The sequence below is a fragment of the Ursus arctos genome, unplaced genomic scaffold (genome assembly GCF_023065955.2).
Source record: "Ursus arctos isolate Adak ecotype North America unplaced genomic scaffold, UrsArc2.0 scaffold_6, whole genome shotgun sequence".
Lineage (NCBI taxonomy): Eukaryota > Metazoa > Chordata > Mammalia > Carnivora > Ursidae > Ursus > Ursus arctos.
In genome coordinates, this window is record NW_026623078.1 from 23,984,100 (window position 1) to 24,011,829 (window position 27,730).

General features: G+C 44.8%; 1 protein-coding gene across 1 annotated transcript; it reads left to right on the top strand.

Annotated features, from left to right (window-relative positions):
• Positions 1-3,356: 3,356 nt before the first annotated feature.
• On the top strand, positions 3,357-27,730 carry VXN (vexin). The gene is made up of 6 exons (XM_026516403.4): positions 3,357-3,820; positions 8,159-8,214; positions 16,081-16,231; positions 20,173-20,234; positions 23,355-23,446; positions 25,307-27,730. Exons 1-6 carry the CDS (start codon positions 3,754-3,756, stop codon positions 25,488-25,490), a joined length of 612 nt encoding a protein of 203 aa, XP_026372188.1. The 5' UTR covers positions 3,357-3,753; the 3' UTR covers positions 25,491-27,730.

Here is a 27,730-nt window from a genome sequence, read left to right on the forward strand (position 1 = left end):
ACAGGTGTGGTGTGTATTCACTGTTGCGTACAGATTATAACGTTTATATTCCAAAACGGGATCTCAGCCATCCACCCCTTCATGGATTATAAGGTATCTGGGCTAGGAGCCCCGTAACTGTTTAATACAATCAAGATTCTTGGCTCAGAGCCCAAAAGCCAAACAGTATAATTCTGGCAAATATTAATAATAATTATTGCCTAGGGTGTGGGGAATAAGCCCTTCATATCCTATTAGCGAAAGTGTCAATGGAGGCAGAAGTTTTGGAAGGCAATGTGAAAAATGTCCTCAAAATTTTAAATACCCATATGCTATGACCCACACTCTCACCACTAGAAACACAGTCTACAAAAAAGAAGACATGTATAAAGATACATACGTAAGGATGTTCTTTGCAGCACTGTTTCTAATTTTTTAAAAATGGAAATAAGCTATAGGTCTATCAAGAAAGGAGTAGCTAGGGGGGCGCCTGGGTGGCACAGCGGTTAAGCGTCTGCCTTCGGCTCAGGGCGTGATCCTGGCGTTATGGGATCGAGCCCCACATCAGGCTCTTCCGCTAGGAGCCTGCTTCTTCCTCTCCCACTCCCCCTGCTTGTGTTTCCTCTCTCGCTGGCTGTCTCTATCTCTGTCGAATAAATAAATAAAATCTTAAAAAAAAAAAGAAAGAAAGAAAGAAAGAAAGAAAGAAAGAAAGAAAGAAAGAAAGAAAGAAAGAAAGAAAGGAGTAGCTAGGGGCACCTGGGTGGCTTAGTGGGCTAAGTGTCTGCCTTGGGCTCCTGTCATGATCCCAGGGTCCTGGGATCAAGCCCTAAGGGAGGCTTAGCCCCTGCTCAGTGCGGAGTTTGTGTTTCCCTCTGCCCCTCCCCCTCCCCAGGCTCTTTCTCTCTCTCTTTCTCAAATAAATAAATAAAATCTTTTTTTTAAAGGAGTGGATAAATTCTTATAGCGTAGTAGTCTTCTGCACATTTATTTTTAAAATGGGAACTATATGTGTTCACACATGAATGAGTGCATGCATATGCGTGCGTATGTGTAGTAGGACTCCACTTCTATTTTTTAAATTATATATATACACTTATATATATAAATAAGCATAAACAAATCTGGAAATGCACCACCAATCTGTAAACAATGATTGCTTTTAGGAAGTGAGGCTAGAATAGGGGAAGTAGATTTCACTTTTTCTGTATACCCATCTATAATTTTTGAATGTGTTATAATAAGCGTGTATTATTTTTATTACTTCAAAAATATTTGCAACAGGTAAAAATGATTTCTTAAGAATTGTTTTTCTCTGGGTGTGTTTCATTACATTAGCTCATTTAGTTCTGTATTCAGGCTGATTCATTAGATGTAATACAATATAGTCTAATTGATTAAATTTGGGCTTTCTTAGAAAAAACCTAATCCAGCCTGGATTCCTTGAGATTAAATCCAGGTGACCTTGACTGGCTTCTGCATACCCTAGAAGGTTCTTAATTTTAATTTAGCATCAGGTCCTTGAAACTACATTTGTGTCTTTTAGCTCCTACCCTTTACTATTACCTCTTATTAAGCGTGTGGTTAACCAAAACTTCAGGTTTCTTTTTAATAAAATGCTGCTAAACCAGGTCACCCCAATTTTGTATTACATAGTTTTTTTTAATGTAAAAGTAAATGTTTATACTTAGTTTTATTAAATTCCATGTATGTTTTATTACCTACAGTCTGTTAACATAATTTCAGTCTGTTAACATAATTTTGGATCTTGCTTTCTATTTAGATATTCCTCTAAATTTTCTATTATTTAAAAATTTAATCACTGTGGAGGTTATAAAATTTATAGATGTGTTTTTAGACAGTACTCTTTTTAACTGACAATGACCAAAACCTACTTAAACAAAAAGGACACTTATCAGATAGAGACCAAGGTATCTCATTGAAAACTATCAAATTGGACCATTTTTCTATCCCTCCCTTATCTCTGCCTCTTTATGCTCTTTCTCAATTCTCCACACCCACCCCTCACTCTTCCAATACTTCGCTTACCCCCAACCCTCCATCCCTCGCACTGCCTCTCGCCCACCTGTACAAGTAACCACAGACCCAACAAGTATGGGTCAAGGTGAAAGCGCTTGCTCCCCTCCCCCAGCTAAAACTCGTCACCCTGGGTTTACATTCAGTCCTCAGGCCCTATCCAGATCATCGGTTCCATTTATTTCCACTGGCTTCCCCTCAATTTCACCCCCATTAGCCCCGAAAACCACGTAGATATTGAGAGCATATACCTTCCCTCTGGCCCCAGTCTAAGGCCCAATTTCTGTTCCCAGGAGGCAGCAGTTTGGGTTAGGTGTTTAAGTGTCTAAGTGTCAAGGGGACAAATTCAGGCAGAATAGACAAGGATTCCCAGAGCCATCCTCTATGGCTAGGTGCAATTCTGAGACATAAGTGTAATACTGACAACTAACTGATGAATAAATGCCCCAAATTTGTCTATCATAGAAATAGCAGTGGACACCAAGTCCAAGTTTAAGGGGGCCTTTGAACCCCCAGGTTCAAAGTAGGTGGCAAGGCTTCAAAGGTAAAGAATGGAGTATAATTTAATGATTAAGTACAGAGTTTGGAGTCAAATTAGGGATTAAATCCTTATTCTGCCATGAACTTGGTGTTTTAATCTTGGGCAGATTACTCAGTCTCTTCATGCCTCAGTTTCCTCACCTACAAAATGGCAAAAATAATGGCTAGTGTCATCGGGTGGTTGTAGACATTAAATGAGATCATACATCACGCTTCCTAGCTCTTAGCAAGCATTTAATAAATGCCAACTATCAGTGTTAATATGATTACATCATCATTATCAATATGAAGAAATAAGTCTGACACGGCATAATGAAGGACAGTGGGTTTGACATAATTTCAGACATACCTTATTTGTGTGTGTATACATAGCATATATAAAACGAAATATAGGATACATATTATTCTATATAAATAGAGGATAATAGAATATATAGAATAATATATACTAGGGTGTTTAGGGTAATAAAAATACAATCTTCTTGAAAATCGAATCTTCCTGTGCCACCTTGGGTGTCAGGGCACTGCTGTTACCATGTCTCTGCAAGCACCTGAAGGGCTGTACAAGGAGACGCAAAATAGACCGCTCTCTAGAAATGTCAGCCTTGTCATGTACTGGCGTGAGGCGAGAATGCTCTGGAGAAACAGTCCTTTTGTTTAAAATAGAAACTTAGAAGGAAGCCAAATCAACACACAACAAATTATTGAATATCCAGTTCTTCTGGAGGAAGGGGAAAAAAAAAAAAAGCCCCCTTCGTTTCTGAAATGAAAAGGGTAATTGCTGGGACCAAAATTCACGTTTCCTTTTCGGTGAGATTCTCCAGCCAAGCTTGGCGCTAACCGAGTCGGCGATTTCACTTCATCGTTACTTCACAAAAGACTTCCAAAATCACTGCGGCAGACACGGCAAAATAAAAATGTTAAATACGTCCTGGCTGGGAGGGGACTGAAGCCTCCACGCTCAATCAAAGGTTTACAATAATAGGATTCATAAAAAAAAAAAAAAAAAAAAAGACAGATGGGATTAGAAAATGTTGCAGTGAAGACTCTGGAATGAGATGAGATCACAGCAGCAGCCTGTCTTTTGTGGACCTGCACAATGATCCCCGAGCCAGACTGGATTAGGAAACCTCGCGACTAGGGGTTCGGAGAGAGGCTTCCGGTTCCCGGCACTTTGGGGGAGAGAAGGCTGAAACGATGCATCAGATTTACAGCTGCAGTGATGAAAATATAGAAGTTTTCACCACCGTGATCCCTTCCAAGGGTGAGTGAAATTGCCCTTGACGTTTCCTCACCGCGGCACCTTCTGCCGGAGGTGAAGGACAATCACGTGCTGTTTTACTATGGCTTATCCTCGGGTCTCTCTCGGAGGGGTGGATGGGCTCTCTGTTGTGATGGTATCTGTTATTGTTGTGCTTGTTTCGGAAAAGGAGGTACATGGATAAATATCAGTCATTGAGAAACAATCCATCAAAGGGGTGGGGGCATGAGGGCAGTTAAATGCTCCCAATTCCACTTAATTCAGTCCTGGTAACCCAATATGCCGAGTGAAAGTGACAGCAAGCCATTGTTTTAGGAAACAGAGATGAAAACAAAATTCCCAGGGCAGCTAGAGAGATTCTCTCTTCTTCTCCAATGAGCAAGTGGGCTCTGAAATGAGAACCAGCTGGCTCAAAAGTAGGATTTCTAACGATGCCATCAAAGGTGAGGAGAAATACTCCCGGCAGGGGCCTGAAATCTAATAAAGTGGTCAGATAATGCCCTGACCCGGGCTGGCCTCTAACACAGATCCCAGGGCCCCTGCTCCCAAACTTCACCCAGAACTCGCGCCGCCAAAACGTGTGACTCTGTCAGCTCTTGTGCTCGGGGTGAATGGTGTCAAGTCCCACGGAGGGCTTTGTGTGCGAGCTCAGCGGACGGCAGGTGTCTGGTTACTGGACAGTTCCCTCGCCCCCTCCAAAGCTCAGTCCTCTTTCCTGCTCCTTCTGTTCTCTCCCCACAGTCCCTGCCTTGGTGGAAGAGCCTGGGACTCTGGCTTAGCCCTGGTCTCATTGTCAGACTTGAATGAAGGGGGCTGGATGTTTGCTGGTGTTGTGACCCCCTGTTCAAACAACCCCTTTCTTCTTCCCGTGTCAGCCACTGACAGGGCCACTGCTCAGGGGGGAGGGGAGAGACTCCGCCTGGTCACAAAGAGACACCAACAGAACATAAATAAAGCTTTTGACATCTATTGCCACATAGAGAGAGAGAAAAAAAAGAGCAAGGAGTCTGCCCACGTGCAGGAGTTGGAAGTCTGTCTGGAGCCTCTGAAAAGTACCTGGAAAGTCAAAGCTGACCCTCTGACCCAGCAGTTCCACTTCTAGATGTTCTTGCTCACAGATGTTCACAGTGGCATTGATTCTAGGAGGACAAAATTGAAAACAGCTTCAGTGTCCTTGAGGAGGGGAGGGGGTAAAATGTGGTGTCATCGTACTATGGAATATTCCACAGTTGTCAACAGGGATGAAGTAGATCTATGTATATGGACACAGATCTCAAAAACATAATGTTGAGTGGGAACGAAAAAGGCTGGCTGGAAATTTTATATGTATGATAACAATTACTATATCTGGCAATACAAAACAACTTATGGATACATATTCAGAGAGAGTATGAAAACATAGGCTGGAAAGATGCAGATAAAATTAGTGATCTTACTAGCCCTGGAGAGGGACAGAAGAAGAATTAGGGGAGAATAGAAAGGGAATTGAAATTTGCCTAATTCTTTATTTCTTTTACATGAGAAAAAACAAATTGGAAGCAAATATGAAAATGTTAAAATATGTCTCTATTTCCGGTCATTTTTTTCCAGTTAGCAATTTTTAAAGGAAGAAAAAAATTCAAAGCCGAATAGCCCTTTTTAATTAAAAACTTATTCAACAATTCAGGAGCAATGTCACACTTCACCTGAATAAAAGCATTTAAAACAGGGCCTGTGACTCCATTTGCTTAGCATAGTGGTCAAGAGACTGCGGCCACTTCTGCACTGTGTGACCTTGGGCAGGCTGCTTCATCTCTCTGGGCCCGAGGTTCCACTTTTGTAAAAGAAAGAGCTAGAATTTACCTCCCAGGGTTGTTATGGGGGGGGATGGAAATACAGATAAAACATATAAAGCATATAGAACAGTACCCAGCATGTAGTAAGCACCATTAAATACATCACTTAAAAAATGGTTTCTATTCTTGTTCCATATTTAGAGCAATGATTATGTTCAGTCAAAGATCAATATTTAATCCTGTATTCCTTTCTTGCCATTTTCATTCATGGCCATCTCCTGGTCATAAACCAAGTATTCATTGGTATTCATGGACACTTCACTGCTCAGGAAGTTGTTCTCTAGAAAAGGAGTATTTGCAGTCTTACCTTAGACCATGAATGGAAGAAGTTCACCTCTTCCTACTTCCTTTTCTGCCTCCTCTTGCTTTCTCCAAAGCTATCAAGCAGAGGGCTTTCAGTGAGAGTAGACAGTGCTAGCTCTTCTTAAGTCCCTGCTTATAAGAGAGATTGGTAACTCTTCAATACATCCCCACATTCCTTGCCTACAGAAGTAGAAGGTGGCTTAATTTTATCTAACAAGGTTATAGTTCTCCCTGGGTTGCCCTTTTCCCAACGCTATCATTTAGCATGACCAAAATGGCCAACACATTTTCTGGGCACAGTTTCAGCAGCGTGGGCAGTGTGGCCAATGGTTAAGAGTATAGGGCCTTGTTCCACTGTCAACTGTGTGACCCCTAACTTCAGTATCCCCGCCACTAAAATAGAGATAAAGCAGAGTACCTGGCTCACAGAGTTGCTATAAGGAGTGAATGAGATAAGGCAAGTAAGCCATCACCTGGTAAAGCTCAACGTGAGCAATTATTACCTTTCTAATGTTGTGTTATATCCTTCTTTCCAACGTACACACACACATACATATATTGGGGTCAAGTTAATATTTATATGTATTTCTTAGCGGAGCCGTCTTAATGTCTCACAAAAATATGGCAGCAGCAAGTGTTAGAGTGTTACTGAAATATTTTAAAGGGATGGGACAAAGATATCAAGTCTATTAACTGAGGACAAGTGTGGATTTTTACCTTCTGGAGAGAAAGAGAGCCCTTTAAGGGAAAAAATTCATAGACACAATTCACAGTAAATACAAAAGATAAAAGCTGTGGTTTTACCAAGAAGTTACACCAGAAGTTATTTCCTGAGACACACCAGAGGGGGTTTAATTCTAGGGCACCACAGCATTCAAAATAATTCCCTTGAGGATAAACAGCAATGGGGAGTGGTTGGGGAGAGGGATCAGGGAAGAGCAGGAGGAAATGCAGAAAACTCCAGAAAGAGAAATCCTAATGGAATGCTGTCAGATCTAAAAGTTATCACCTATTCTTTCTACCTGCCTTCAGCTTGCAGAGATGGAGGAAAATCATAATAACCACCATTGATTCCTGGGAACTTACTCTTTGCCAGGCACTGGACCAAGGGCTTTATAAATATTAGTTCATTTCATCCTTGTCACAGACCTCTGAGGTGGGTGCCATTAATTCCCCCTGTCTTACAGATGAGGAGAGGAAAGTGTGGAGAGGATGGGTAATTTGACCAAGTCACATAAGTGGCAAGTGGTCCAGTTCTGACTCACACTCAAGTGAAAGGATTTGGGAACCCTGGCTATTAACTAGCACACTGTACCCCAGGTATCATGGCTGTAGGTGCTCTGAAGAAAATAACACCACCCAGCACTCATCTGATCACTTATCTGATAAGTGACAAGGAGTCATCTCAGTTCTAGGCAGGGCAGTGACGTGGTGGGATTTCAGTTCCAAGTAAATCATTCTAGTAGCAATATGGAAAAGAGATACCTGAGTAACTCCATTTTCAACAAAATATACACCTTCTTCCAACCAACATTTTTTAATAGTTAATTGATTTTTTAAAGATTTTACTGTAGTAAAACATACATGATATAAAATTTACCATTTAAGCATTTTTAAATGTACAGCTCTGTGGCATGAGGTCCATTCACATTGTTGTGCAGACATCACCAATCTGTTTCCAGAACTTTCATCATCCCTAACCAAAACTCTCTACCCATTAAATAACAACTCCCCATGACCTTCTTCCCCCAACGCCTTTGTAACCTCTGTTCTACATTCTGTCTCTGAGTTTAATACTCTAGGTATCTCATATAAGTGGACTCATACAATATTTGTCCTTTTGTGTCCAGCTTATTTCATTTAGCTTAATGTTTTCAAGGTTCATCCATGCTACTGCATGTATCAGAATTTTATTTCTTTGTAAGGCTGAATAATATTCCATTGTATGTATATACCATATTCTGTTTATCCACTCATCTGTTAGTGGACATTTGAGTTGCTTCCACCTTTTGACTATTGTGAATAATACTGCTATGAACTTTGGTGCACTCAGCCAAGTAACATCTAAAATTGTAATTACACCCTGCCTATTCTCCCCACTTCCCCTCCTCCGCACCCCTCCCCACTCCAGGTGCAACGCTCTCTGAGGCTACATCAGCTTTACCAACGTTCTCTAAAACCATTCCTTTCTCTCTCTTTGCAGTGTCCAGTCCAGCCAGAAGAAGAGTCAAAAGCTCTCAACACCTCTTGACCAAGAATGTAAGGACAACTTCAATTTTGATCCCTTTTATTGGTTTTCATTACAAAAGCATCATCTAGCTTCTTCACTTCCTCTCCCCTGCTCTCAATAGCCAGGAAGTTTTTCTCTATGGCATGTTGCGGCTGCTCGATTTCCTGTCCTCCCCTTCACCAAAATAATTGACAAATGTCTACCAGACAGCAAACAGCTCCTATTCTGCCATTTTCCCCAGACACATAGAGTAAATCTCATTCTCTAAAAAAATTGTGTTCTTATTTAAATAGAGTCCACGATGAGTATAGTATCCCTGACTTAGGTGTTCTCCTATTGTTGGCATTTGTGAGGTTCCATTTTTTCACTATTATAAATAGCATTGCAATTAATTTGTACAAAATACTAATCTTTTGGATTAATTCCAGGGTAAATTAACAAGTAAAAGGATAAGAATAGTTTCATCTATCCCTTGATCCATTCATCCATCCACTATTTTCATTCCTACTATGTGTAAGAGACACTATGCTAGATGTGGAGAATGGTGATTTTTTTTTAAAAAAATGGTTTCTGCTTACAGCTTTGTCACACATCACCAGGAATTCTGAACAGTTGCCAGGCTTCCAGCAATGCTTTTCCATTTACCTCCAACCCTACTAACATCAATTTTCATTTTTTTACATTATCTTTTGCTACTCTATAAGCATTCACATTACCTTAAAATTAGGTCACATGTCATTAGAGCCAAAGAATGCTGTAAATTTCTCATTTTACTTACAGATTTCTTTATACAAAAGTTGTCAATCCATCTTCGTACTTTCACTAAAAAGGTTCAACTGCAAATGGTTTCCTCTTGGTTATGTTGGAGTTTCAATTTCTATCACAATCTTTCGTGGAACAGCATTTTGATTTTCTAAGTATTTCAGTTTTTGAAGGCCTAGTCACCATTAAAAAGAATTTTTTTCAGCGTCCTGGGAATGATATGGGGTTTTAGTCGTTGTTGTTTTCATAAACATTACTTTTTTTTAAATTCCCAAAGTAGTATGTGCCCGTTATGAAATTTCAAATACTATGACAATATAAAATACAGTATCAGAAAATTCTAAGAAGCTGTGGAACATAACGGTTAGGTATATAGACTTAAGAGTCCAACTGCCTGGACTTAAATTCAAGTTCTATCCATTTCTAGCTAGGTGACCTGGAGCAAGTTGCCCACCATACTGGGACTCACCTTCTTTAGTATTCAAATGGCAATAATAGGAGCACATTATCTCAAGAACCATTGGAAGGAGCAAATGATTTAACACATGTAAAGTGCTTAGTCTAGAGCCTGACACACACCAAGCATTCAATTAGTATTGGCGCTTTATAAGTGAAATTTTCCCATACACTAACGTATCATTATTGTGCTCCATTGCTCAATAATGTACTGTTTTGCAATTTGCTTTTTTCACTAAACTGTAAGTCTTGAACATTTTTACATGCCAGCTAATACTTATAGATCTACCTCATTCTTCATCAAAGCTGCATACCATGCCATTATATGAATGTACTATAATTTTCTACCCAAATCACATCTGAAGTCTTCTAGATTATTTAACAAAATTCTACTAAAACAATGCCACAAGGAATATCCTTGAACATATTTTTCATAAGCAAATGTTTTTGAAGATAAATTCACAGATATGAAAATCCTTGGTCATCAAATCAACACGTTGTACTCCTTAATGTTATATGTCAATTATATCTCAAAAAAAAGAAAATGCTCAAAGGATATGAACATTGAAAAAAATGTATATCCCCTGCCAAATTCTTAGCAACTGTGTTTTAAAGCACCTTTACCAAAACACCTAAGCCAATACTGTACATCATCAGTGTTGTTAATCTTTGATAATCTGATAGGTGAAAATATCTTGTTTTAATTTGCATTTCTTTAATTATCAATATCATTCTTCATCTTTTCAGGCATTTTGATATTTTTTCACTATAGGTTCCTAATTCATGTCTTTGGCACATTTTTCTGTCATTGTATTTTTTTAGTGACTTTTGAGAATATTTTACATTAAGAAAGAAAATGAGGGTGTCTGGGTGGTACAGTTGGTTAAGCACCTGACTCTTGATTTCAGCTTAGGTCTTGATCTCAGGGTCCTGAGTTCAGGCTCTGCCTTGGGCTCTGTGCTGGGCGTGGAGGCTACTTAAAAACAAACAAACAAACAAACAAAAAACAAAAAGAAAAGGAAAGAAAGGGGCTTTTAATGGATGGAAAATTTCTTTATAGTAGGGCAAGAAATTCTGACCTTTCTCCTGGTCCCTGATAACTGAAGCCCACAGTCTACAATAAAAATGCTCCTGACTTTCAAGGAGTGGGTGTTACCAAAAATGGAAAGGGAGGGGCACCTGGGTGACTCAGTCAGTTAAGCAGGCAACTTTTGATCTCGGCTCAGTTCATCATCTTGGGGTCCTGGGATCTAGCCCTGCCTCAGGCTCTGTGCTCAGTGGGGAGGCTGCTTCAGGATTCTCTCTCTCCCTCTGTCCCTCCACCCACTTGTACTTGCACTCTAAAATAAATACATAAATCTTTTTAAAAATGGAAAGGAAAGGGGTTTTTTGTAGGTGATTACAGTTTAAGAAAAGTTTCACGACAGACTTTTCGGTCAAGGGGCTTGAGTCTGGCATTACTCTGGATTTGAAGGAGCCACAAATCATTCATGACTCCAGAAAGATCCCTTGGGAATTGGGAATATTTAGTTCTCAACCAAGTTCTTGCCTTGAATTTCTTTTTTTTTTTTTTTAAGGTTTTATTTATTTATTTGACCGAGAGAGACAGCCAGCGAGAGAGGGAACACAAGCAGGAGGAGTGGGAGAGGAAGAAGCAGGCTCCCAGCGAGCAGGGAGCCCGATGTGGGGCTCGATCCCAGGATCACGCCCTGAGCCGAAGGCAGACACTTAACAACTGAGCCACCCAGGCGCCCCTTAAATTTTTAACCTTAAACAATGTTCCTGTCTGAATCACTAATACCAATATCTACTGGCTTTGTAAGGACAGAACAATATTTACAAAAGCTTTTAAAATGGAAACTAAATCACCATACTTTCTAATAGTTAAGTAAGTTCTAGGGAAGAAAATCCTCAGGAGATTTCGAACCTAAATAAAGGAGACAACTCTCAGTGGTGGGGATGAAACCACAGGGGATGAGATATCAAACCAACCAAAATACGGGGCACAGCCTTCTGGAACTTCAGCCACTTGACTTCTGGCAGCCCTGTAGAACCATGCTCTCAGGTTTCCTGGGAGTGGAAATTTTTGAGAAAGACAGTTATGTTAATGGTTTATGACTTTCCCTCTCCAAAATATTTTTACTCAGAGGGAAAAAAAATGACTCAAGTATATGAATACATATTAAAATTTGCTTTTGATTTAAAAAAAATTAGAAGCTGGGTCTTGTCTTCAACGATGCAGTCTTCCCCCAGGTGAGACAACTTAGTAATGCCCTCTGGCCTTTGAGCTCTCCTCTGAATTTCTCATTTCCCCTAACAGCCTGACTCATCCTTTGCTAGCAAACCTCAATGCCAGCTGTACAGAACATTCAAATTAGAAAAGACAAGAAAGGTCTTAGTCTACCTAAGATGAGGGAAGTGAGTCCTACAGAAAGAATCGTCTCTGATTATTTGTTTCCTCGTCCGACTGGCTCTTGGCTTCCCTTTGAGTTCCCAAGGAAAATATTTACATTTTGTAACTGCTTGAATCTACAAATGTTTATGACTTTCTTTGTCCTGAAATTCTTATTTGTGTCTGTTGTCCTTGGGCTACCATGTGGAGTCAGGTTCCTTCCTTTACAAAGATCTCTCCTCTCTAAACCATCCTTAGTGCCACAGCACCTCTACGATGGAGTCAGGCCCCCAGGGGCCATCGATTCCCAGCCCCATCATAATGAGCAGTGGTAGCACCGCCAGGAAAGATGGAGATATGGGATTGTAAATGTCACATCTCCTCAGATTTCCATCTTATTGGGAAATTTACTGATTTTTCAAAATGCGATTGATGGCACTTGAAATTTCTTATCTGGATGTAGGCACTTCTCTGGGTCTTATAAAGAGCACTCACCTAGAAGTCCTAAAACCATGGCTCTCATCCTGGCTCTGCCCCTTATAACTCTGTGACCCTGTAGACACATGACCTCTCTTGGCCTCAGTTTCTCTATGTGTAAAATTAGGGAGTTGGGCTAGAACGTTGTTATGGATCCCATCAGCCCTAAATCATGATGATTCTCCATCACCTAGGTCTCACCTGTCTTTCCAACTCCCTACTGGCCCCCGAGGCCGGCAAACAGAAGTGTGAGTTGAAGAGGTCAGTGAGTGGAGTCCTGAGGCTTGAGCGTTAGCCCATGCCTTCCCTGCTTCCAGGCTCTGACCAGAGATCAGCAGCGGAGCGGCAGTTTATTGCTCTAATCTATCCCCCCTACTTTCAGAAGGCAGTTTGCTGGAAAGGCAAGTCCAACACTAAACCCTCCCCTCCCTTCCCGCTTACTCCTGTACTGGGGGAGGGGGGGGCCGCTAAACAACCTACTCTCAGACCAGTTTGTTCTAAGCCCAGCAGCAGCTGCTGCCCCAAACTGTGTCCTAGAGACCAGAAAATAACCCAGGCTTTCAGGTGTCCATTTCCTGGGGTGGGCCCAACGTGCTCCCCGCCCCCCCTGCCCCGGCCTTCCCCCTCCCTAAGCCCTCTCAGAGCCTCTGTTACTGTGGGAAATGAGAACCACAAGTTCCAGACCAGCTAAGAAAGGGAAATCTGAACTGGGCACCTCTCCTCCTTCCTTTCCTGCTATTGGCATCCTTTGGGGACTGGAGAAGATACCCTGAAGGGGCACTTGGCCCTAAGTCATGACCTGGGAAGTAACCAGCCTCATCCCCATCCCTAGGGAGCCTCCTCCAACCAGCAGAGCGCTGAGCAGCTAATGCCTCTCGGCTCTCTCCCTGCTGGTTCTCTTCTCCCACCCCACAGCACAGAGAAGGATTGCGGAGGTGGAGTTTCTTGTTCCTGAAAGGGAACATTTGCTTCCCTTTCAGAGGAGGAAATGCCGGGTCTCCCTCATGGACTCCGCAGGCTTTCATTACCTGCTTTACTTTCTCCTTGTACAAAGTAGGTCTGAAAACATACCAGTCTCACTCCTCCTCACTCAGAAGAATGCTGACAGAATGAAAATAAAATCAGAAATACCTGTGACAGTCAAGAGCTCTGTATCATAATGAGGCTCAGGTCTCTCCTATTCAACCTGGAGAGTCACATTCCAGGGGAGAGCCCTTTAGGCCAAATATTACAAGGGTCCAGGGGAACAGGGCTCCGAACTACCATTAATCTAGGAAATTCCAGTATTCTGGGCAACATCATGGCAGAGAACGGGGCCACGGGGAAGGAAGGTAAGGAGGATCGCAGAGGAGACTGTTAGTGCTGGGTGGTCAGTGCTGGACCCCGCACTGAGCTGGCACAGGGTGGACCCAGCACTGCCCCAGCCCAACAGAACCACCACCTTCTAATCATACCACAGTTTATAAATGTATCAAAGCAACACATTGTACACCTTAAACTTACCAAATCGTATGTGTCAGTGATATCTCAATTCAGCTAGGAGGAAAAAGGAATAAATATTTTAAATTATTGGGGGAAAAAAAAAACCCCACCTTCTGCAGTGCCCAGAGGAGAAAAGGTACTAATCCTACACGCTCCTGAATGATCAGCTTTCTCCAAAGGCACAGGGTGAATGAGTCTGGGCCCTAAAATGGGCTTGAGAGGAGTTAATTTCCTAACCCAGATAAGACCAAATTGGGGATATATTAGTTTTCTAAGCAAAGGACTATTTGTGGTAAACTGAGCAAAGAGTGACAGCTTCTCCTAGTTTCCTCTTTGGGAGACATGAACTGCTCTGATTCTGCAGATAAATATGTAGCTTGAAGAAAGAGCAAGCTCTGCTACTAAAACCCCTACAGGTGATAGGCATTTACTCTGCCCCCACACAGCAAGGACACACAAGAATATCTCCTTTCCACAGAACCACCAAGTGTCACGACTGGGGCGTGAATTCAGGTCTGCATGACCGCAAATGGAGTTCCCTTCTTCACCACTGACAATCTGAGAAGAGAACGAACACACACACACACACACACACAACTTCGTTTTCATTTGCATTTAATTATCGTTCAACATCTTTTCATGTTTGTGGTGTCATGTTTACCATTTGTATTTCTATTGTCAATGGTCAGCTCCTAGTTTTTGTCCCATTTTTCTTTTGTCTTCTTCCTCTTTATTGATTTGTAAGTGTTCTCTATACATAGGGATCATTCCCCATCATACGTAACAAATGTTGTATTGAGCCACGTTCACTTCTTGTGTTTGTTGTTTTTAACATGTATCTTGGATCTGTCTGGTATATATTTTGGTGTGAGAAGTTTGAACACAAATCAATTTCCTGCAGTTACCTGCCATTTATTATAACAGTATTTATTAAAGATCCAATTTTTCTCCACTAAATTGAAATACCACCCTATGTTAATATTTAGAAATGTAGTCTTATTTGCTCAGCACCCTCCAAAAGCAACACAAGTGTTCTATGTGGATAAACGCGGGGGATCCGTCAAAGGCTAGAGAAAAAGGGCTGAGATGGGTCCACCGAACTCACAGATGCACCCAGCGCCCAGGACCTGGCACAGAACGTGCCCTTGCAGGACATCCGCCAAAGGAGCAAGCAAATGAGTCAATGCAAACCTCAGAGAAGCTACGGTATACAGATCCTAACCAGCTTCAAAGGAGTGAAGAATTTCAGAATGAATGACCCTAATGTCCTGGATATGTATAAAAATATGCAGGATATGAGCCCAAAACTGCTAAGATTCCCTCATCACTCCCGGTATTAAGATAAAATATGGTATTATTTGTCTCAAGTTTATACATTTAAATCATTTCAATGATTTAAGTGTGTTTATTATAACTTTTAAGGCCCATTTTGGTGGGTCCTGACAAAAGGGGTATTTCCTTTTAATATACTTCCCAAAATAACTATTCAGTAGGTGATCATGACTGAAAACACCTTAGCTCTTAGCATTCTGTTTGGGTTTCTGAAATTTCCACTTAGCAAACCATACATAGTGGAAATTCATCTCCCAGCTCCTCCTGACTCAGGAGTTCTGCAAGGTGGTGGAAATGTGAGCATGTGGAGCTCTGTCTGCACTGTCTTGCCAGCAGCTTCTTTCTTTTTATTTTTTTAAAGATCTTATTTTTTTATTTGACAGACAGAGAGACAGCCAGAGAGAAAGGGAACACAAGCAGGGGGAGTAGGAAAGGAAGAAACAGGCTCCCAGCGGAGGAGCCTGATGCGGGGCTCGATCCCAGAATGCTGGGATCACACCCTGAGCCGAAGGCAGATGCTTAACGACTGAGCCACCCAGAACCTGGGAATTAGTTGGGCCCTGGGTCCTCTCCCCAGGTCTTCCTTCTGCTGGAGCATTCAAAAAGCTGTCCTCTGGGTGAAACGAGGGTGTCTACTTAGCACAAAGACTGTATGACCCTGGTTTCCAGAACTGTCATCATTTCAAATAGCCTGTTCTGTTGCCAAACAGAACAGGCACCTGGGGGGCAGGTGACATTTTTGGCCTGATGGCCCAGGCTCCTGACTCTGAAGGGGCTGCTGGTGAGGAACCCCCGGGGACCCTCAGCTTCCTGCACCACGGCACCTGGTGAAATTAAATAAAACAGTTGACTGTTGGGGGCCAGTTAACCCAAGTTCTCCCACTGCTGCTAGCATTCGCTGGAGTAAGGAAAACTCCAGTAAGTCACTGTGTGCCCAGGGTACATCTGAAGATCCGAAGGAGAGGAACAAGCTGACTGTCCTTCCTCCCGGCAGGTGGTGATCGAGTCAGACCTCTACACGCCGCGGCCACTGGAGCTGCTGCCGCACCGCAGCGACCGCCGCGACGGCGAGGGCCGCAGGTCCGGCCGGCTCCACGGCGCGCGGCCGCAGGGAACCCACCTTGCCAAAGCCCCGGCCAGACCTGGTACGTGCGACCTGGATCGAGTCCCCGGAACCTGCCTGGGACGTGGGGGGGGGGGGGCAGTGACGCGCTTAGCCCAGCAGCCGCAGGGTCTGCGGCCCGGCTTGTCTTTTCCAACAACCTCACGCTCCTCCCTGGCGTCCTCCATCCCGCCAGGTGAGCGCAGCACCTGTGGCTGGGGCGTGCGCTTCCCGCCCCGCCCCCTCCCCTGCTCGGCGCGGGCCGTCACTGCTCTGAGTGCACCTGCTCTCGGGCCCCACCTACAGCAGCCACACAGAACACCTACCAGAAAAACACTCCCGGGCGAGCATGGACGCTTTCATTCACCATCTTGCTCCCCAGGAAGCCCTGCTGGGTCCGAGAGATGAAAATCATTATGTTCTGGGGGAGAGAAAACTAGTGTAGACATGACTCATGAAGACAGAAGCTTACGTTATTTTACAGGCTGTGTGTGTAATTATACAGGCTCTTCATAAACTGCCATCTTACGATCTCACCATTGTAAATGTGAATGACTTAGGGCTATTTGAACAATCTTTAAAAAGAATTTAGGGACAAATTTGTTTTGAAAACTGGAAACCTTGTAGTCTCACCTTCACTGTTTTTTAAAATGGCCTCCACCCCAAGCAGTTCCATGGGAATCTGCACCTCGCCCGCTGAAGTCTGTGATGGTATTTTGCCCTTAGTTGCCGGTTTAGGTTATTTCTGTTATGTCCACAGCCTAAAGTAAGTGATATTTTAACTCCAAAATGCACAGTAGAAAGTCTGGGATGTCCTTCTGAAGGCATTTGGGTGTCAACAATTTTGTCTGTTGTAAGAACTGAAATTATACTTCATTGAGTATATCTTTTCATCCATCCATCTCCTCTCCTTCTTCATAGATGCTCGACTGGATCTCTAAGGTTTCTTTGATCAGTAACATCCTGATCCTCTTTTTATGATCCGATGTATAATAACGCATAAATCAAGCTATACTCTCTAGCTAAGTGATTACATATACACATATGTAGAGTGAAAGCATAAGGAAAACCACAATCTGCCTTGCAAATTAAGAGGAGATAAATTTTTCTCTGCATCTATATATAGGTGGGTGGGTGGGTGCATGTGTGTGTAGAAAGAGAAAAAGAGAATATCTTCACTAACAAACCATAAAATGGATTTACAGTCATGTTTCTCAAATTTTAATGTGCAAAAGAATCTCCTGGGAATCTTGTTTTCATGCAGATTTTAATTCAGTAAGACTGAGTAGGGCCCCAGATTTTATGTTTCTAAAAAGCTTCCCGATGATGCTGATGATGTTGGTCCAAGGACAATATATTGATTAGCAAGGATTTAGAGACAAACAGGTAGTTCTCACAGTGGGGTCCCCAGAGCAGCAGAATCACATGGGAACTTGCTGGAAATGTAAATTTGGGGTCCCACCTGAGATCTATTGAATAAAATTCTGGGGTGGGGCCCAGCAATCTCTGATTTAACAAGCCCTCCAAGTGATTCTAATGCACACTGAAAGTAGAGGACCACTGACCTGCAAGCACCCCAGGCCCATTTACAGAAAAGGAAACAGATACCATAGAAGCTGTTTGATACAAAGTCACACTGCTTATTAGCAACAGAACAGAAATTAAATCTTGGTTCTGCTAATTTCTTAGCCAATGCCTCCATCCCCCCAGAGAATAATGTCTTTCCAACCATCTAGTCTTAGGGCCCACTTTCCTTCCTAAGTAGTTTGTGGAGCTCGACTGTCCAAGTCAGTCTTTTATTGTTTAAGAGAACAGTAAGTAATGAAATGGAGAGAATCCGCCCAACATGTGACAGTCAGCTCATGCAGGGAATGTGCTAGGCAGGTTTAAAAAAAAAAAAAAAGATTGAGCTGGGCATTGATTCAATTCCTTCAGCTCCCCCAATCTGATAGATGCCAGAGGGGTTTCTGAGTCAAAGCCAGACCCAGCACTTTCCACAGGAAAGGCTTGGGCACGGAGTCTTCCATCCTCCCATTAGAAGGATGTGTGTCTCCAGGGAGCTCAGATCTGGGGGCTTGCTTCTTTTCTGAGCTGTAGGAGAAGGCTCCTGGATGATGTAGCCTTCTCATGTGGGAGAAAGATTCTGTGAGGAATCTTGGAAATTGCAGGGACTCTGAAGGCAAAGACCAGCTGAGAAACTCTCTCACCACGAGGCCCTGAACAGGTGAACCTCAATGCCCGGAATGGGGACAACCACCTCCTGGGCCCTGGATAATTGGCTGCCCGTGGAACGTCTCCACCAAGATGTCCTCAGGCACCTCAGAATCAACATGTTCAAATGGAATGCGTCCTCCTCCTTCAAACCTGTCTTCCTTTCTCAGCTGGGATGTTTCCTTAACACCCCCTTGTCCTCCTCACCCCCACTCCACCCACCATGTCACATACTAAACACTGACAATGTCAACTCCTGGATATGTCTCATCGCTCCCTCTTGGTACCTACCTCAGGCTACCCGGGCTCAGGCCCCCTTCACCCCTGGTGTGTAGCATCCAACCCTGGCCCTCAGCCTCCAGTCCCTCTTCCCTCTACAAGGCTACCAGAGCAGTCCATCTAAAGCAGAAATCTGCCTCTGCCATCCTTCTGCTTCAGTGTCCTTCCTACCCCCTTCCTACCCCCACTGCCCTCCAGACCATGTTCAAGGCCCTCGGGAATCCATTCTCTTCTGACCTCTCCAGGGTCACTTCCTGTGACACACTCCTGTCCCTGCCCGTCCATACACACAGAAATCCTGAGCTGCAGTGCAGTTCTGTGACTGCTCCATTATATTCTGTTTCCCAGACCTTCCCTGACCCTGTTCTTCCTGCAGACTGCCCTGTCTCTACCTGGCAAATACCTCCCAGATTGAGTTAGGGTGTCCCTCAGTCTTGTTTCTCCAGCCCTACAAGACCCCCAAAGCAGTTTGCCATTCCCTAGATCATCCTTACCTGGCTTCCTCTGTTATGTATCTCCAAAGCCTCGATTTCCTCGTCTGAAAAGAGGGGCCTATTATGATATCTACTTAACAGGGTTATGGTAAGGATTAAATGAGACAATGCTTATGTGTTTTACACTCAGCACAGTGCCTGACACAGTAAATACTCAAAACTATGAGCTGCTGTTATTCTTTATGCCAGAGCACTGTAAGTTATGATTTAATCTTGGTAGTCTTGTAACTTCATTTTATTGCCATTGAAATGTTTTCTTCCTTGGGCTGGGGAGTGTTTCATCTCTATTTGCTATAGTGTGATAGGATGGGGCTTGTTCTGGAATGTCTGCCCAAGGAAAGACTATATTGAAAGCCAGCTTTCCCCCACCTATTGCCAGCTCCCTCAGCTCAACACCTGGATTCTCAGAAGCTGCAGACTTCAGGGTAGAGATTACTCAGAAGTAGGTCGGGCTTCAGGAATAAAGGCATAGCAAGAAGGTTCTCACGTAAGTCTCCTGTGGCCAATGTCTCAGGACTCTGCTAATCTCCAACCCTCGACCATCATAGAGCTGTGCTTCCCACCACACAGGCAGACTTCTCTGCTCCCTTCCACAGACGAGTGTCCAGGATCAGCAAGCTAAATTGCAGTAAAGACTGAACTCCTGATAACCTCTTGTAATGTAGCTCCTTAGGAAGGAAGGACAAGCTAAGAGCACATTCTCCAAGCAGCTACTGCCCACAGACGCAGTACTAACTGCTTCCACACACATGATTTCATTAGACCTTAGTTCTACCCTCCCTGCCCACCACACGCCCAGAAGAGTGCCAGGGGTGCAGGTGACCCACCCGACAGTTGCCCCATTGCCTGACCCTACTGCCTGATTTTGCTGCTTGGCACAAAGGCCTTTAGAAACTCCCAGCTTGTGGTTGATTAGCTGATGAGATCATTGACGCAGAAGCCGGGGGGAAGTAGAACACAGAGTACTACTGAGTAATGCCTCCTCTGTTCAACCCTACAGTGGGGAGTTCAGAACCCAAATCATCAAATCTGTGTGGGAATCGAGCATATGGAAAGTCTTTGGTAAGTAAAATAAGCCTGGTTAGTTCTATCTGTGGTGCTTTAGACTTCTCGCCCAGTCCTTTGTTTCAGGCCTGAGGATTATCAGAAAGGCAAGCCTGAAGGTTCTTTGCTCTTGAAGTCTATCAGATCACAGCACACCACTGGGCGTTGCTCTCTTTCTTGCCAGAAAGTCAACTCTTAGGCAGACAGAGGAAGGTATTATTACCTAGTGGACATCTCAAGCACTGGGGGAGAGAAGTGGTTTCTGTGGTAGGCACGTGCCAGGTGGAAACGCCTGACTAATTCCCAGGGGCAGCTATGGGGGTAAAGAGCTGCAAGGGCCTTAAACGTTGTAAAAACATGAAGCACCAGGCATCTCTGGTCGGGAAAGCTCTGGAGGACATGTGCTCCAGGTCAGGGTCTCTGGAGGCAGACTCTGAGATGTGGCGTAGGGGGTATGAGATCTGTATTAGGGATTGGTACCTGTGGCAGGAGGAGGGAGGTCAGCTTGCGCAGAGGCTGAACTGCCATGCGCACCAGATACCTCCTGGTGGGAGCCTCCCTGAGATGGGCCCAAATGGCCAAACCTTTGTTTCCTCCTCGCTCCGTCATGGTACGTGGCCTGCGCCAGCCCAGGTGTCACCTGGTGAGGGGCCCACTGCACCCGACGCATGCCTGGAGGAGCCGAGAGCCATCTGCTGCCTGAACCCCAGCGGTTGGGCAGCAGTCCTTCCCTGAAGGGAGATCAGGGGGGTGCACGTCCAGACTTAGCTCAGAAAAAAAAAAAAAAAAAGAAACACATCTCCTGCGCCTTCCTCTGGGCATGAATGTGGGTACCCTCTGGGTTGGCACAGTAAGGGGAGAATCATGGCTAGAGGTGAGGTCAGCTCAGGCATCCTGGTCTCCGTGAGCAACAGCTCTCCAGATTGGCAGATCGTGCCACAGGAGGACTAGAAAAGCCCCTGGAGATTGTGTGGGCCAGCCTCCTCCTTCTGGAACAAATTGGACAGTAAGCACTTCACTCCGCGTCTGAGCAGAAAATCTAATCCAAATACCTCATGTAGGTCATCCCTGTGCTGGGAGAACCACACAGAGGGCAGGGATGGGTCACGCTGTTTTATCAGGAGTCCCCTGCCCCAACCTAGTACTCAAGAGAAACTGAGGCAGATTGTCAGGCTGTAACAGCTCAAAGAGCTGCCCGCAGCTTAGGCCGGAGGAAGACCAAGGTTAAGGGAAAGAGGGTGACTCACAGCCTTGGATTAACTGCCCCAAACCTCTGGGCTGGGCTCACACAGTACCCCTGGCAGAGAAGTAACTGCATCTGGGAGGGCAGAACGAGTTGGGATGGGATAGGGTGGTCATGAGGACACAGTGACAAAGAGGCAGCAAGACTGACTCTTTCCCCTGAGCCTGAGACAGTGATGCTGGGGTCCTGCAGCTCATCAGAGGCCCCTTATCCCAGGGTGGGAGAGGGATTCAGAGCTTACACAGCTAATTCTGACTCCGTGCTGACATGCACTGGAGGAGGACCAAGGACATTGGAGCAGGAGAGGCGGGCGTATGTTCCCGGGGCTGGGCTGTTGGCACGATGGGGAAGGAGAGCTCCCGAGAGGCCACAAGGTGGCACAGTAACTCTGCCCACAACCTTTGGCCAGCTAGGGAGAGAAGGGGACAGTTAATCATGATGTCCTCAACCTGGATTTTCCCAGCAATTCCAGGAATGTGGTGACCCTAAACCTTCAATGGGGTTGGGGTGAAGGAACAAAGCATAGCGTATGCCCATTGACTAAGCAAACTCTGGGTTTAGCCCTGGCTAGGGCGTCAGCTACTTTTCCATTCAGCACATGCTTCTTGAGCACTCATCACCTCCTTGAGGAGGGCTGCAGAGGGCCACCAAAGGGATTAAGTGCCAGACCCTGACACACACCATGCCACCTTTCTGAGGACTGGGAGACTAGACAAGCATATGAAACAAGAATGTCCATATGTCCATACCACATCCCCTAGAGGGATGCCTGGGTGGCTCAGTCAGTTAAGCATCCGCCTTCAGCTCAGGTCATGATCCCAGGGTCCTGGGATCGAGCCCCGCATCATGCTCCTTGCTCAGCGGGCAGCCTGCTTCTCCTCTGCCTGCTGCTCCCCCTGCTTGTGCTCTGTCTCTCTTCTCTCTCTCTGACAAATAAATAAATAAAAATCTTTAAAAAAACAAATAAATTAAAAAAAGAAGAGAACCATAGAAAGAACCGGTGAAATGCTGAAACATGTCACGTAGGTACTCACGGCTGTGGGGACAAGGGACATGAGGGCAGAGAAATCCACTTAGGCCACCAGCCTGAGGAAAGGCCTCTGGGAAGAAGTGGCCTTGAAGGGCAGGCAGAGACGAGGCTCCATCCAGAGGGTGAAGGAAAAGCCGAGGGGAGATGCGAGCTGTGCATGCACTTGAGGAAAGGATTCGTTGTTGTGTGGGGATGAGCACGAGCATGAGGAGAGGCGGGACCAGCCCCGCTGGGACGGGAGCTGTCACAGTAGCCACGGCGGATGCAGAGTAAAGCTGCATAGTGAGGGGGAGCCGGGTTTTGAGGAGCCTGGGAGCACAGGCTGCAGAGTTGGCCTCAGTCTAGTCTGCAGTGGGGAGGGGCTGCAAATCCAGAGGGGCTGGGATTAGTGGCGGGTCTGGCGGGAAGCAAAGAAGTCCCGGGTGACTGGATCTGAAGACTAGGGCAGAGGAAATGGGGAGGATGGCCCTAACCTGGGCAGTCTTTCAAAGCACGAATCTGCAGGATCTGGCAACAAAGTGAACACAGGCAAGGGGAGTGGGAGGGTACAGAGTAGTCAGGTAAGATTGAGTTGTGCTCTCTCTCAAGTTCTCTGGGTCGGTGGTTCTCAGAGCGGGCACTGGCAGTACCCAGGACCTCGTTAGAAATGCAGGTTCTCAGGCCCACATCAGACCTACTGAATCAGAAACTGAGGCAGGCCCAGCACGGTGTTCACAAGCCCCGCAGGGCAGTCTTGATGCCTGCCAAAGTGTGAGGACTATTGTCCTAGCTGGTGGATGGATGGAGCCATCCCCCTTTCAGCTGGCTCCGGTCAGTGGGACCATGACCACATCCTCACCTTCCACTCCCTTCCCACACCACCCAGATTCCTCCGGTGGCCCGGATCTCAGTGAAAGCCCCTGGTGTGCTGGAGGCGGCGGCCGCGGGCTCGGAGAATGGAGGTGTTCTGACAAGAGGGTAAGTGCCGTGTCTCCCCACCCGCTGCTGGCGGGGCTCACCACCCATTCCTGGTCCTTCGCAGAAGAGTAACAGGTGGCCTGGCTTACAGACTCTCAAGATGCTAACACGAAATCCATGCCAGCTTTAAATTACCTTTTAATGAGGGCAATAATCCTGGGTCTCTGGAGCGCCTCATCAACTGTTTCCCCAGGATTAAGCTCAAGTGTTTTTGATGGTTTCCACTTCATTAACACCACTCTTTAGACTTGGAGAAGTGTCATTTGGGAGGGTTTTTGGTTAATTAGATAAACGTAATCACAGGTCATTATCAGAGCCTCCCGGTAGGCACAGCGGTGTCAGAAATGCCTTGTGGATTAGGTGAAGGGCTCCTGTCCAAAGGTAAAGAAATATGCAAGATACAAAAGTTTCAAACCTAATGTATAACCTCCATGTTACTGTTAACTCTGATCCAGAACCAGCCGCTGGAGTAGCAGGAGTAAATAGACCCCTCCCCCAGCACCAGCAACTCCCTCACTGCCTTCAAGGCTGCGCTAAGAAGGCAAGCAAGCGTCTGCGACTCAAGTCAACATGTACATTTATGCCCCCGTCACTATTGTCCATACCGCACATAGCAGAAAAGTGGCTTAGGGGGTGATGCAGGGTGTGGCCTCTGGGCTCCCAGCTGCTTGCTTGCCCAGCACCACCACTTACCTGCTATGACTTCAGGCAAGTTATCGTAACCTCCACGTCCTCACTTATTTCAAAACAAAAGCCAAAAAATGGGGATGATCATAGTACCCCTTTTGAAGTATTATGGTGAGAACAGAATGGGATATGTGAAGAACTTAGCACAAACTGTGGCTGTTGTTTTTCAAGAAACCTACAATCTAGCAGTTGGAAAGACACATCCTTGGGAGCACATGAGACGTGCACTTTGGAGGAACCATAGGCTAAAACACCAACCCAAGGGGTGCACGCCTTGGAAGCTTAGAGTCCAAGGAGGAAGAGCCCAATGTGAAGCTCTTCTAGATAAAAGAAAATCTAGAAAGAATTATAAAAACGAAGTCACTCAATGGACCGGGCCCTAACTGGAGAAAAGTCAGAAAGGCATGTAAATTGTTTGAAGGTCTAGCGGCAAATGCCCCTGACCATCAGTAGCTGCTGCTGAGAGCTGGAGTGAGCCCTCAACAGCTTACTGAGCTGCACACACCAATCTTTCTGCTCCACGTAGCTGTGTCCAGAGGGTTCTCCATGGTTCCTTTCTCTCCGAGCTCAGACGTTCCCATTGCCATGTGTTCCTGGAGGCTGGCTCTTGAAAAGTAAGGCCATTTCTTTCACCTAGGGAGAGGAAGTAAGGAGAAAGATAAACATGTATTGAGGTCTACAATGAACCCAATGCTTTCTTATTTCATTCTCCTCCCAAGTCCTGTGAGTTAGATGAAATTACCCCCCTTTTGTACATGAGGAAACTGAGGCTGGCTGAGATTAAGTCACTTGCCTGAGGCCAGTCAGTGAGCAGCAGGATTCATCCCCAGGGCTCAGACTCTTTCAATAGCTTAACGCTGGGGGAAGCTTGCCCTTTCCATCAAGGTTGTTGGTCTAGAAGTGGGAGGGGTGGGAAAGGAGAACTTAGGACAACAGCAGAACTTGAGAGCCATGAACCACTGTGCCCAGAGCCACCTCCTTCCCTCACCCCATGTAAGGATCCTCCAAAAGAAGTCATCCATATGTGTGTCCCAACAGTGACCCTTCCATCCTGGTCACAGGATGTGTGAGCAGAGGAGAAGTAAGAGCTCGGTCTACTCCTTGACGGCGAAAATTAAAAGTTTGGCTCTGTGAAATGACTGTCCTCCCTACCTACCCCTGGCTTTTCTTTAGATCCAGACATCTCAAGAAGATGACTGAGGAGTATCCAACCCTTCCCCAGGGAGCAGAAGCCTCCCTACCGCTGACAGGAAGTGCTTCCTGCGGTGTGCCTAGCATCCTCCGGAAAATGTGGACAAGGCACAAGAAGAAGTCTGAATATGTGGGAGCTACCAACAGTGCCTTTGAGGCTGACTAGAGGTGACCGTCCCCAGGTGCCCTGCGTTGGCCAAAGTTCACTGCATATGGGGGAGAAAACTTCCAGATTGGAACTGAGCCACATTCACGTCTGCTAGTAGCGGGTCCAAACACGTCACCATCTCTTACTCACCAATAGCCCTGGCTTAGGGTACAGGCAAGGAACTCCCCTGGAAGGCAAAAGAAAAGTGTGCCTTCTTAGAATCGATAAAGCCATTGGTCTGAAAGTGGCTTTGGGAGGTCACAGCGGTTATATCCCTATCTTTAAGCAAAACCACACCACAATCAAACTTTCTCAACCCATTTTAAAGACCTCCAAGGAAGGAAGCAGGCAATCCCTCAGTCTTCCTTGTGAGTTGTTCTAATGTGTGTGATTTCTGGTATAAATATAAGAGCTTGATGTTTGAGGCACTTGTAAACACAGTGGTTCTTACTATTCCTCTTATCACATTGATTTCATCTTAACAAGGTACAATTTTTAATGACAAAGCGCTATATATTTACTTATAGTTCTAATATCCATTTGACAGTGTTGTCAAGATCAGTATCGATCATTTGGCATGAGTGCATGAATTCTATTCTTTTATGTGCAGCTTTTCTATAGAGAAACATGACTAAAAATTAAATGTGGAATGCTAATGTTTTCTGAAGTGGCATAGTCTGGTGAAATTAACAATACCTTGCATTGGCAAAATGATTTTAACTTTTGAAAGTGCTTTCCTATCCATTACCCCTGTTAAAGAAAGCACAATTATTCCCAGTCTATAGATGGAGAAGCCAAGGCATTAGGAGATACAGTTACTGGAACTGAATACTAGGTCCTCAAGTCCACCAGACTCCTTGCTCTGCTTATTTTAGCAACTGATTTGAGGAAGGTTTTGAGGGGTAGGAGTATGTCTCTGGGGGCAATGTTTGAAAGGAAAAATTTGATAAAATTGGAAAAAGCAAGTGATTTGAATGAAATACACCATTACGTATTGGGTTGAACTTGGAGAAATTGCCATCTCTGTAGGTCAGAAACAATCGAACAATTTCATATGGTTTAACCTAATATATAATATCGTGCTTTCCTTCTTTTAATGGAAATGTCATCATCCGTCCCATCGTTAACATCAATAGACTCATGATGACAATATAATAACAGCTCTCATTTACTAAATGCCTACCATGTGTCAGACATGACACTGAGCACTTTACATACATTCTCCCTGTCTAACAGCTCTGAGTTAGGTGTCCTGATCCATTTCATAGATGACAGTTTAAGGCAGTTAAATGATTAGTCTCAAGGTGCCTGACCCACAGGGCGTCAGGCTTCAGTGCCTGGTGTGTGTATCTATTCCTTCACACAGAATAGTTCAGAACACAGAGGAGGATCAAGGTTAGTAAACAACTTTCATCTCAAATGCTAAACGCAGATGATTGGCAGAGGCCGCCTAGAGGGCTGTGTGGAGGTGGAGTCTGAGATGCAGGCGTGGTCAGTTAGTGGTCAGTTAGAAATGCCGGCCTGTGGAGGTCATTAGTGGCACATGTCCTGCATATCTGTCATTTGTAGCCTCAACTCTGCCCCCAGAAGGCTGGTGTTCTAATTCAGAAGCTTAAATTAATCTAACCCATTTAGCAAAATCAAACACTCCATGGTGGAACTTAGTCTAAGACTCAGCTGGAAATCGCCACGTCTTGGTACAATGAAGAATTCGGCCACGTTACCAGTCTCAACCGTTATTCATAGGTTACCACTCTGGCCACGTGTCGCCTTTTGCTAAGTTACCCGTTTCCACATCTCCAGGTGAACCGTTAAGGAGGCATGGAGAGATAAGAGGCCTGGGCTTCTGGGCTTCGGCCTTGTTGATCCCTGCCCTTCAGCCATTATTTTAGATGCTCAGCACCCAACCCTCACGTTGGAATGTGATTTGGAGATTCGGACATCGAGTGCTCTTTCAATGAGGGCCTAGTCTCAACGGACAAATAGTCTTGCACAGTCTAGAAAATGGGGCCTGGAGCACAGTTAGGGACAAAGCAGGTGATTTATGCTGGACCTATCAATCAGAGTATCCTAAAACTATTTATTTCAACTTATTTAGTCTATAGCTGATATCCTCCATTTGTATGTGGCACCTGGAGATTTCTGTAGGATGGAACTAACTTATTTATTTTTAATTTAAATATTTCATGACAAAGTGTTTGCCTTGCATAAAATGTATTAACTGACCAGTTCAAATAAAAATAAAGTATGCTTTGTTT